Below are 12,606 nucleotides of genomic sequence, written 5' to 3'. Positions count from 1 at the left end.
GTGCTGTGGGAGGGGAGGTGAGGAGGGAAGTCTGTGCTGTGGGAGGGGAGGTGAGGAGGAGGTCTGTACTGTGGGAGGGAGGTGAGAGGGAGGTCTGTGCTGTGGGAGGGGAGGTGATGAGGGAGGTCTGTGCTGTGGGAGGGGAGGTGAGGGTTGTCTGTGCTGTGGGAGGGGAGGTGAGGAGGGAGGTCTGTGCTGTGGGAGGGGAGGTGAGGAGGGAGGTCTGTGCTGTGGGAGGGGAGGTGAGGAGGGGTCTGTGCTGTGGGAGGGAGGTGAGGGGTGAGGTCTGTGCTGTGGGAGGGAGGTGAGGGTTGTCTGTGCTGTGGGAGGGGAGGTGAGGAGGGAGGTCTGTGCTGTGGGAGGGGAGGTGAGGGTTGTCTGTGCTGTGGGAGGGGAGGTGAGGAGGGAGGTCTGTGCTGTGGGAGGGGAGGTGAGGGAGGAGGTCTGTGCTGTGGGAGGGGAGGTGAGGAGGGAGGTCTGTGCTGTGGGAGGGGAGGTGAGGGTTGTCTGTGCTGTGGGAGGGAGGTGAGGAGGAAGGTCTGTGCTGTGGGAGGGGGAGGTGAGGAGGGGTCTCTGCTGTGGGAGGGGGAGGTGAGGGGGGAGGTCTGTGCTGTGGGAGGGAGGTGAGGAGGGGTCTGTGGTGTGGGAGGGGAGGTGAGGGTTGTCTGTGCTGTGGGAGGGGAGTGAGGAGGGAGGTCTGTGCTGTGGGAGGGGAGGTGAGGAGGGGTCTCTGCTGTGGGAGGGGAGGTGAGGAGGGAGGTCTGTGCTGTGGGAGGGGAGGTGAGGAGGGAGGTCTGTGCTGTGGGAGGGGAGGTGAGGAGGGGTTTTTTCTGTGGGAGGGGAGGTGAGGAGGGAGGTCTGTGCTGTGTGAGGGGAGGTCTGTGCTGTGGGAGGGAGGTGAGGAGGGAGGTCTGTGCTGTGGGAGGGGAGGTGAGGAGGGGTCTCTGCTGTGGGAGGGGAGGTGAGAAGGGAGCACCCCGTTGTGGAGTGTGGTCAGGAGGAAATCCCATGCTGTGGGTGAGGCAGTGAGAAATGAGGCAGTGTTGAGGAGGGAGAGGCCGTGAAGAGGAAGCCCTCTCCCATGCTTCTACCCCTCTGTTCCCCACTCACTCTCCATCTTAATTAAACTGAATTTAATCATTTTAAAGTGTAACACTGAACTCATTCTGTTTTCTAGTTTCCTTTTTGCTCCCTGGATGTATTTCTGTACGGATGGGACACAGGCAGATGTTTTTCACTCTACATGTAACAACGCTAGACGAATAAACCTCACCCGTTTCCTTCTCCCACCCCCACAGAACTCCCAGCTGTCCAGCTTCCCTCTGGGGTGTCCGTTGAGTCCAGCCTCACAGCCACCATCTTCTAAATTCCCTCCGTATATCCCATTCGATCAAGACAGAGAATGATCCCCTCTCCTCCCATTTCCGGTCAACCCGCTCACCATCACACATTCCCTCGATGCCAACAAACACAACAGGAGGAGGTGAAGACCACTCGGCCCCTTCAGCCTCTCCCTGCCATCCAGTGCAATCACAGTTGATTAATCACAGGGCCTCATCTCCTCTCCTGCACCATTTCCCTACCACCCTTAGTACCCTCTGACCTCCTCTTCAATGATCTGTCCTCTGAGATGGAGAATTCCAAAGATCTCCCGTCTTCTATGAGGAGAATTCTCACCCATCTCGGTGTGAAGTGACTACCCCCTTGATCTTTAATGCTTGGAAATGAATCCACATCTTCCCGATGTATCGCTTCGGAACGTCCACTAGGAGTGTCCCTCATTCTCCACATCTCCACTGCACACAGATCTAAGCTCTCCAGAGGCTGCTGCCGAGGCATCACTCTCATTCCAAGTTTAGCCCGTCGGGCAGGAGGTACAGAAGCCTGGAGTCCCACACCACCAGGGTCAGGAACAGCGACTTCCCTTCAACCGTTCTGTTCCTGAACCGACCGGCACAACCCCGATCACCACCTCGGTACAGAAACACTGTGACGTCTCTGTACTACAATGGGCGTTGTCTTTTTTCTGGTTCTGTCTCCTTGTACAAATTATGTGTATCTTACGTTTAGTTTACGTTTCTCTTGTGAATGTTGTGTATCTGATGCAGTTAGCCTGTGATGCTGCTGTAAGTTTTTCACTGTACCTGTGCCAACACAAACTTGTACAGATGACAATACACTTGACTTTAACTTTCACCAGTGTTTTCACATATCCCTCTAAACCTTTCCTCTCCGTGTACCTGTCCGTATCCCTCTAAACCTTTCCTATCCGTGTACCTGTCCGTATCCCTCTAAACCTTTCCTATCCGTGTACCTGTCCGTATCCCTCTGAACCTTTCCTATCCGTGTACCTGTCCGTGTCCCTCTGAACCTTTCCTATCCGTGTACCTGTCCGTATCCCTCTATACCTTTCCTATCCGTGTACCTGTCCGTATCCCTCTGAACCTTTCCTATCCGTGTACCTGTCCGTGTCCCTCTGAACCTTTCCTATCCGTGTACCTGTCCGTATCCCTCTAAACCTTTCCTATCCGTGACCCTGTCCATATCCCTCTAAACCTTTCCTATCCGTGTACCTGTCCGTATCCCTCTAAACCTTTCCTATCCGTGTACCCGTCCGTATCCCTCTAAACCTTTCCTATCCGTGTCCCTCTCCGTATCCCTCTAAACCTTTCCTATCCGTGTACCTGTCCGTATCCCTCTAAACCTTTCCTATCCGTGTACCTGTCCGTATCCCTCTAAACCTTTCCTATCCGTGTACCCGTCCGTATCCCTCTAAACCTTTCCTATCCGTGACCCTGTCCATATCCCTCTAAACCTTTCCTATCCGTGTACCTGTCGTATCCCTCTGAACCTTTACTATCCATGTACCTGTCCGTATCCACCTAAACCTTTCCTTTCCGTGTACCTGTCAGTATCCCTCTAAACCTTTCCTATCCGTGTACCTGTCCGTATCCACCTAAACCTTTCCTTTCCGTGTACCTGTCAGTATCCCTCTAAACCTTTCCTATCCGTGTACCTGTCCGTATCCACCTAAACCTTTCCTCTCCGTGTACCTGTCCGTATCCCTCTAAACCGCTCCTATCCGTGTACCTGTCCGTATCCCTCTAAACCTTTCCTATCTGTGTACCTGTCCATATCCCTCTGAACCCTTCCTATCCGTGTACCTGTCCGTATCCCTCTAAACCTTTCCTATCCGTGTACCTGTCTGTATCCCTCTAAACCTTTCCTATCCGTGTACCTGTCCGTATCCCTCTAAATCTTTCCTATCCGTGTACCTGTCCGTACCCCTCTAAACCTTTCCTATCCATGTACCTGCCCATATCCCTCTAAACTTTTCCTATCCATGTACCTGTCCATATCCCTCTGAACCTTTCCTATCCGTGTACCCGTCCGTATCCCTCTAAACCTTTCCTATCCGTGTACCTGTTCATATCCCTATAAACCTTTCCTATCCGTGTACCTGTCCGTATCCCTCTAAATCTTTCCTATCCGTGTACCTGTCCGTATCCCTCTAAACCTTTCCTCTCCGTGTACCTGTCCGTATCCCTCTAAACCTTTCCTATCTGTGTACCCGTCCATATCCCTCTAAACCTTTCCTATCCACGTACCTGTCCGTATCCCTCTAAACCTTTCCTATCCGTGTACCTGTTCGTATCCCTCTAAACCTTTCCTATCTGTGTACCTGTCCGTATCCCTCTAAACCTTTCCTATCCGTCTACCTGTCCTTATCCCTCTAAACCTTTCCTATCCGTGTCCCTGTCCGTATCCCTCTGAACCTTTCCTATCCGTGTACCTGTCCGTATCCCTCTGAACCTTTCCTATCCGTGTACCCGTCCGTATCCCTCTGAACCTTTCCTATTCGTGTACCTGTCCGTATCCCTCTGAACCTTTCCTATCCGTGTACCTGTCCGTATCCCTCTGAACCTTTCCTATCCGTGTACCTGTCCGTATCCCTCTGAACCTTTCCTATCCGTGTACCTGTCCGTATCCCTCTAAACCTTTCCTATCCGTGTACCTGTCCGTATCCCTCTAAACCTTTCCTATCCGTGTACCTGTCCGTATCCCTCTGAACCTTTCCTATCCGTGTCCCTGTCCAAGTGTCTTTTTAAATGTTAATGTACCTGCCTCAGCACTTTCCCCTGGCAGCTCACTCCATAGACTGACCACTGTCTGGGCGAAGAACTTGCCCTCAGGTTCCCATTGAATGTCTCTCCTCTCATCTTAAACCTGCACCCTCCAGTTCTTGATTCCCCAACCCTGGGAGAAAGACCGTGCGCCTCTGCCCCTTATTCTCTGCCATCAGGTTACACCTCAACCTCCTGTGCTTCAATGACGAAGTCCCAGCCTGCCCATCCTGCATTGTGCACCCTGTGTACCTGTGACACCTCTTGCAGGGAACCTGCACTCCTCTGCTCTATCGTTTTCATAAAATTCTATTGTATTTCCCTTTTTTCTTGTAACGCCTGCAAGAAAATATATCTGAAGTTAGTCATAGATTCATAAAAAGCTGCAGCTCTAAAGCAGGCTCTTTGGCCCATCTAGTCCAGGCTGAACCATTTAATCAGCCTACTCCCAAAGCCCTCCATACTCCCCCCATCCATGGACCCATCCAAACTTCATCATCAAAATCTCACCCAGCACTTCCACTGGCCGCTCGTTCCACACCCCTGCAGGTGGACATTCCCCTCAAGTTCTCCAGAAAGATTTCCACTTTCACCTTTAACCCATGACCTCTAGCTGTAATCTCACTCAACCCCGGTGGAAAAGCCAGCTTGCTTTGCCCCTAACTGTACGCTTCACAATCTTGCATACCTCTGACATATACATACTTTGATAATAAGCTTATTTTGAAATTTGAACTGACCAGCCTCTGGGTGAAGAAATTGTCCTCAGGTTCCTATTAAATCTCTCTTCTCTCACCTTAAATCTGTGCCCTCCGGTTCTTGATTCCTCAGCCCTGGGGAAAAGACTGTGGGCATTCACCTCTATAAAGTCACTCCACAGTCTCCTACACGCCAAGGAATAAAATCCTCACTTACTCGACCTCGCCCTATAACTTGAGCAACTCACACAAATGCATCAAGTCAGGCAGCTTCTATGGAGGGAAGTAAACGCGTAACTCCGTGTAACAGATATGGATACGGGTTGGTTTATCTGCATATTCGCCAGGGTTCGGTTCGCTGAGGTTCATTCTTCACGTGAAGCTCACAGATTAGACTGTTTACATGACATAAATGTCACTGAAAGGTTAATTGGTTATTGTAAATTGTCCCAGGATTAGGCTGGGATTAAATCGGGGGATTGCTGGGGGATTGTTGGGAGAGCCTACTCCACACTGTAGCTCAACAAGGAAATGAAAGTACAGCAAAAAGCAGGATGATGCAAAGATTACATCTATCCCGGGCCTGACACATTGATGCAATGTCACAGAAGACAGCGCTACTTTGGTGCATCTATTGGTGGAGAGAATTCTGACCGGTTGTATCACATGCAGTACTGAGCAAAAGTCTTGCACACAGGTAAGAGAAATTCCGTTAAGTGGAGACACTTCCAAAAATAGCAAGATGAAGTTTCTAAATGTCCAAGAAAAAACTATAAAGAGCATTAAACAGCAAAGAAAGCGAAATCCAGACAATATTTGGTGTAATCACTCTTTGCCTTTAAAACTGCATCAGTTCTCTTCGGTGCTCTGTCATGCAGCTTTATGAGAAAATTGGCTGGTAGATTATTCCAATCATCTTGGAGAACTTGCCATAGTTCTTCTGCAGACTTTGGCTTCTGTGCCTCCAGATGATCTCAGACAGCCTGGATGATATTGAGCTCAGGGCTGTGTGGAGGCAATACCATCTGGAACTATATAAAAAAACCTTGGGCACCTATGACTTTTGCAGAGAACTGTACAGGACTGGAGTCTCCAAGGCTCAGGGTTGTAAGAGCCTTCCAGTACTGGCAACATTCTCGTAAAGCTCTTTCTGCACTCTTTCCAGCTTAATCAGATCTTTCCTGTAGCAGAATGAGCAAATCTGAACTCCAAGTGCAGCCTCATCAACGTCTTGTGCAACTGCAACTCCAGAACACAGTGCCCTGACCGACAAAGGCCAGCACGCCAAGCACCTCCGTCACCACCGCGTCTACCTGTGATTCCACGTTCAGAGAGCCATGTACCTGTATCCCGAGGTCCTCTGTTCTACAACACTCCCCAGGACCCTGCCACTCACCATCCAACTTCGATTTGGCTTTTGAAGACGCAACAAATCTGAATTAAACTGTATTTGCCATTTCTCGGCCCACTTGCTCAGTTCAAGGACCCTTGCACTTTGTGATAATCTTCCTCACGTTTATGACTCCATCTATTTTAGTGTCACCTCCAGTGTCACTGTCAGGTGTAGTTTCTGTTGGTGTCACTACCAGGAGTCATTCTTTCAAAAAGTGCTTTTTTTCTGTGAGTATGTGGACTCTCTTTTCTCAGTGTCATCTCGTGGGTACACGGTGTTCCTTGGATTGTTTATGTCTAATTGCTTGTCTTTGGACGAGCTGTGGGTTCTCACTTTGTGTGGCAGGTGTCTTGTTTGGAATCATGGGGATTGTTAAGCTCACTTTGTGTTTATCACTTTTATTCAATTTGGGGCAATTGAACTTGCACGGGATTTTCAATGCCTTGCATTGTGGTTGGGGGTTAGACACCAGGACTGTCTCATTGCTCCTGAATTCCTGGTGAAACTCCGACTGAACTTTCCTGTGTAGCGTCAGTGATTTCAGTTCATCGAGATTCCCTATAGTCTGAGCTGGGCTCTGGGTAGGTTTGCTGATTAATTCCTGTAATAAATATTTTGTTTTGCTTGAATTGCCGAAGTATGTGTGATCCCTGCCCTTGGGTTCGCTAGATACCCTTGCCATTGGGGGTTGCTGGAGTTGTATATTGAACCTCTACCACGGGCACAACCCTCCCCACTCCCCACCCTCGAGGACATCTTCAAGAGGCATTGTCTTTCAAGGTGGCATGCTTTACGAAGGACCCTCACCACTGGGACATGTTCTCTTCTCATTACTACCATCAGGGACGAGGTAGAGGGGACTGAAGACTCTCACTCACAATACAGGAACAGCTTCTTCCTCCCCACCGTCAGATTTCTTATCGGCCCATGAACATCACCGTAGCATTCCTTTTATTTTCCACTATTCATTTATTTTTGTCATTTATAGTAATTTTATGCCTTAGCTCCGTACTGCAGCTGAAAAACAACTAATTTCACGTCACATAAGCCAGCAGTAGTAAACCTGATTCTGATTCTGAGCTGGGGTGTTGGAATTAGCTGTTGGAGTAAACTCCACACACTCATTCTCACACAGACGCAAACACATACTCATTCTCACACACACTCACTCACTCACAGATAGACACAGACACTCACTCTCACACACACTCACTCACACACACACTCACTCACACACAGACAGACACAAACACACACTCACTCTCACACACTCACTCACAGACAGACACAAACACACACTCACACACAGACACAAACACACACTCACTCTCACACACACTCATTCTCACACACACTCACTCTCACACAGACGCAAACACATACTCACTCTCACACACACTCATTCTCTCACACACTCACTCTCACACAGACAGACACAAACACACACTCACTCTCACACACTCACTCACTCACTCACTCACAGACAGACACAGACACTCACTCTCACACACTCACTCGCACACACAGTCACTCACACACAGACAGACACAAACACACACTCACTCTCACACACTCACTCACAGACAGACACAAACACACACTCACACACAGACACAAACACACACATACTCACGCTCACACACAGGCACAAACACACACCTACAAATGTATGATCATATACACAAGCAACACGAGTGAATCTGCAGATGCTGGAAATAAATAAAAGCACAAAATGCTGGCAGAACTCAGCAGGCCAGACAGCATCTGTGGGAGGAGGTAGTGACGACGTTTCGGACCAAAACCCTCCTCCCATAGATGCTGTCTGGCCTGCTGAGTATTCTGCCAGCATTTTGTGTTTTTATCATATACACAGGTATGTACGCACATACAGACCCATACATGCACACGTGTATGACTTTACATACAACGCTGAGTCATGCCATCTACAATAGTTGGGTGTATAAAGGGAGGACAGGAGGATGAATACAGGGCCCTGGTGGAGGACTTTGTCAAATGGTGCAAGCTGAATCATCTGCAGTTCAACATCAGTAAGACAAAGGAGATGGTGATGGACTTTAGGAAGACCGAGCCTGCGCTGCTCCCCGTTACTATTGATGGTGAGGATGTGGTGAGGACCTACAAGTACCAGGGGTGCACCTGGGTGACGGACTCGAGTGGAGAAGCAACACAGAGGCTGTGTACAAGGAGGGCCAGAGTCGCCTCGACTTCCAGAGGAGAGTGAGGTCCTTTGCAGTTTGCAGGCCTCCCCTTCACACGTTCTACCAGTCTGTTGTCACCAGGACAATCTTCAAGTCAAATCAAGTCGAGTCAACTTTTATTGTCTTTTCGACTATAACTGCTGGTACAGTTCATAGTAAAAATGAGACAATGTTTTTCAGGACCATAGTGTTACACGACACAGTACAAAAACTAGACTGAAATACGTAAAAAAACACAGAGAAAGCTACACTAGACTACAGACATACCCAGGACTGCATAAAGTGCACAAAGACAGTGCAGGCATTACAATAAATAATAAACAGGACAGTAGGGCAGTAAGGTGTCAGTCCAGGCTCTGGATATTGAGGAGTCTGATAGTTTGGGGGAAGAAACTGTTACACAGTCTGGTCGTGAGAGCCCGAATGCTTCAGAGCCTTTTCCCAGATGGCAGGAGGGAGAAGAGTTTGTATGAGGGGTGCGTGGGGTCCTTCATAATGCTGTTTGCTTTGCGGATGCAGTGTGTAGTGTAAATGTCTGTGATGGCGGGAAGAGAGACCCCGATGATCTTCTCAGCTGACCTCACTATCCGCTGCAGTGTCTTGCGATCCGAGACGGTGCAATTTCCAAACCGGGCAGTGATGCAGCTGCTCAGGATGCTCTCAATACAACCCCTGTAGAATGTGATGAGGATGGGGGGTGGGGGAGATGGACTTTCCTCAGCCTTCGCAGAAAGTAGAGACGCTGCTGGGCTTTCTTTGCTATGGAGCCCAGGTGAGGGCCCAGGTGAGATTCTCCGCCAGGTGAACACCAAGAAATTTGGTGCTCTTTACGATCTCCATTGAGGAGCCGTCGATGTTCAGCGGGGAGTGGTCGTGTCATCGGGCAATTTGATGATGTGGTTCGAGCTGTGTGTTGCAGCTTCCATGCGGTGGTGTGCTGGGCAGTGGAATCAACACGGGTGATGCCAACAGGCTCAATAAACTGGTGAGAAAGGCTGGCCCTCTTATGGGAGTCAAAATGGACACACTGGAGGCTGTGGTAGAGCAAAGGACCCTGTGGAAAATGCTGGCAATTCTGGACAATGTTTCTCACCACCTTGGCTGAACAGAGGAGCACTTTAGTAATAGACTGAGACAACTGCACTGCTCCAGAGTGCTACCCTCGGCCATTACAGATTCAGATTCAGTCAATCGGTAGCCGGGGAAGTGATGACCCCCTCCTGACAGACTGTTCGTGATCATTTATTTTTTATTCTTTCTTAATTCTCTTCTAATATTTGTATATCTGTGCACTTGTAATGCTACTGTGACACTATAATTTCCTTTGGGATCAATAAAGTACCTATCAATCTATCTAATGTATGCGCGTGCATGCACTCTCACACACACGTGCACAGTCACACACTCACACACACACACACTCACACACACTCTCACTCACGCACACACACTCACACGCACGCACACACTCTCACTCACACACACACACTCACACACACACACACTCACACACACGCACACACTCTCACTCACACACACACACACACACACTCACACACACACACACTCACACACACTCTCACTCACACACACACACACACACACACACACTCACACACACACACACACTCACACTCACACACACACGCACGCACACACTCTCACTCACACACACACACTCTCACTCACACACACACACACACTCACACACACTCTCACACACACACACTCACACACACTCTCACACTCTCACACTCTCTCTCTCTCACACACACACACACACACACACACACTCACACACTCTCACACACCTGCGCGCTCACACAGACACGGGCGTGCACTCACTCGGTCACTCTGCTCTCCAGGGCACCCAGCACGGGACCCTGGACCGGTTGCCCACCCACCACGGGACCCTGGACCGGTTGCCCACCCACCACGGGACCCTGGACCGGTTGCTCACCCACCACGGGACCCTGGACCGGTTGCCCACCCAGCACGGGACCCTGGACCGGTTGCCCACCCACCACGGGACCCTGGACCGGTTGCCCACCCACCACGGGACCCTGGACTGGTTGCCCACCCAGCACGGGACCCTGGACCGGTTGCCCACCCAGCACGGGACCCTGGACCGGTTGCCCACCCACCACGGGACCCTGGACCGGTTGCCCACCCAGCACAGGACCCTGGACTGGTTGCCCACCCAGCACGGGACCCTGGACCGGTTGCCCACCCACCTCGGGACCCTGGACCGGTTGCCCACCCACCACGGGACCCTGGACCGGTTGCCCACCCAGCACGGGACCCTGGACCGGTTGCCCACCCAGCACGGGACCCTGGACCGGTTGCCCACCCACCACGGGACCCTGGACCGGTTGCCCACCCAGCACGGGACCCTGGACCGGTTGCCCACCCAGCACGGGACCCTGGACTGGTTGCCCACCCACCACGGGACCCTGGACTGGTTGCCCACCCACCAGGGGACCCTGGACCGGTTGCCCACCCACCACGGGACCCTGGACTGGTTGCCCACCCACCACGGGACCCTGGACCGGTTGCCCACCCAGCACGGGACCCTGGACCGGTTGCCACACAGCACGGGACCCTGGACCGGTTGCCCACCCAGCACGGGACCCTGGACCGGTTGCCCACCCAGCACGGGACCCTGGACCGGTTGCCCACCCAGCACGGGACCCTGGACCGGTTGCCACACAGCACGGGACCCTGGACCGGTTGCCCACCCACCACGGGACCCTGGACCGGTTGCCCACCCAGCACGGGACCCTGGACCGGTTGCCCACCCAGCACGGGACCCTGGACCGGTTGCCCACCCACCACGGGACCCTGGACCGGTTGCCCACCCACCACGGGACCCTGGACCGGTTGCCCACCCACCACGGGACCCTGGACCGGTTGCCCACCCAGCACGGGACCCTGGACCGGTTGCCACACAGCACGGGACCCTGGACCGGTTGCCCACCCAGCACGGGACCCTGGACCGGTTGCCCACCCAGCACGGGACCCTGGACCGGTTGCCACACAGCGGTCACTGGCGAGGGGTGCCGAGCTGGCGGGGGCGTGTGAACGCGCTGTGGAAATGCACATCTCACTCCCCGCGACAGACGGAGAGGTAAACAACGAGAAGCACTGGTCTTAATGCGGCATATGTCACAGCGCTCGATCTGTAATGAAAGCTAAATTGGTTTAATTGCTAAGCAGCGTTGTTGTCCTTGGGTTGATTACACATGCAGCCGAGCCTGGAGAGAGGGACCAGGCAGCTTGAATGCAGCCAGAACACAAGACAGTCCTCCCCTCCCTCAACACGGTACTCCCTCTTGTCCGGCCTGCCCTCCCTGCTCGCCTCATCACCACCCCTGCCCTGGCAGTGTGCTCCCGCCTCACTGCCCCCCTCAGCAAACAGCCCCTGTCACTGCTCACGGTATAGCCAACCCTTCAGCCTCTGCTGACAAGCTGTTACAAAGCCCCCGCAGCTAAACACTACACAGAGACATCCTCATTCTCGCACGGTGAGTGGGACGGAGCGTTCCCTCTCTCTCTCATACACACCTGAGGGAGTTCCGGCCTGGGCACTCCACGGACACCCGGAGGTGGAAGACGAATTAGCCGCTAAAGGACGCTGTTCTGTCCTGGCTCCCTTCGTTAGGCATTTCGGACGTGGTGAGGAGGGATGGTTAATAAGCTGCTTTTGACAAGGAGATTGGGGTCAGGCAGGGCTGGTGTTTGAGGCTGTCTCCGATGCCCCCTCTCCCCTACAGCAACGCCTTGCCATCTCTGGTTCTGCTCTTACCACCTCAAGCACTTGCTGAGCTCTCCAACTTCACAGTGACCGTCCCTTCATCCCATCGAGATCCTGCTGACCATCAACCACCATTAACACTAATCTCAAAGGCAAAACTGGCTCCCACACCCATCTCCATTTCTGTAACCCTCTCCAGCTTCCCTCGGTACACTCTCTGTCAACCCCTCCTGCCCCTGTACCCCTCTCCAGCCCCCACTGTTTCTGTACCCCTCCCTGTCTCTGTAACCCCTCTGGACCCTGATGCACCAGCAATAACTCTCGGAGACGTGAGGCGAGATATTGGCTTTTATTGGCTGGAAGAAAGAACAATCAGCAATTGACCACCACACTACATCCTGGAGGCTGAGGCTGGGGT

General features: G+C 52.2%; 1 protein-coding gene across 1 annotated transcript in view; it reads left to right on the top strand.

Moving 5' to 3' along the window:
• LOC132389940 (uncharacterized) overlaps positions 1-11,565 on the top strand; it is a 16,793-nt gene extending 5,228 nt beyond the window's left edge. The window contains exon 2 of the mRNA XM_059962507.1: positions 10,300-11,565. Coding sequence (XP_059818490.1) covers positions 10,300-11,565 — 1,266 coding nt within the window. The remainder of the gene's footprint in view (positions 1-10,299) is intronic.
• Positions 11,566-12,606: the final 1,041 nt, after the last annotated feature.

This window comes from Hypanus sabinus, unplaced genomic scaffold, assembly GCF_030144855.1.
Source record: "Hypanus sabinus isolate sHypSab1 unplaced genomic scaffold, sHypSab1.hap1 scaffold_713, whole genome shotgun sequence".
NCBI classification, from domain to species: Eukaryota; Metazoa; Chordata; class Chondrichthyes; order Myliobatiformes; family Dasyatidae; genus Hypanus; species Hypanus sabinus.
The sequence above is the reverse complement of the archived record's forward strand: the minus strand, read 5'-3'. Positions and strand labels throughout refer to the sequence as shown.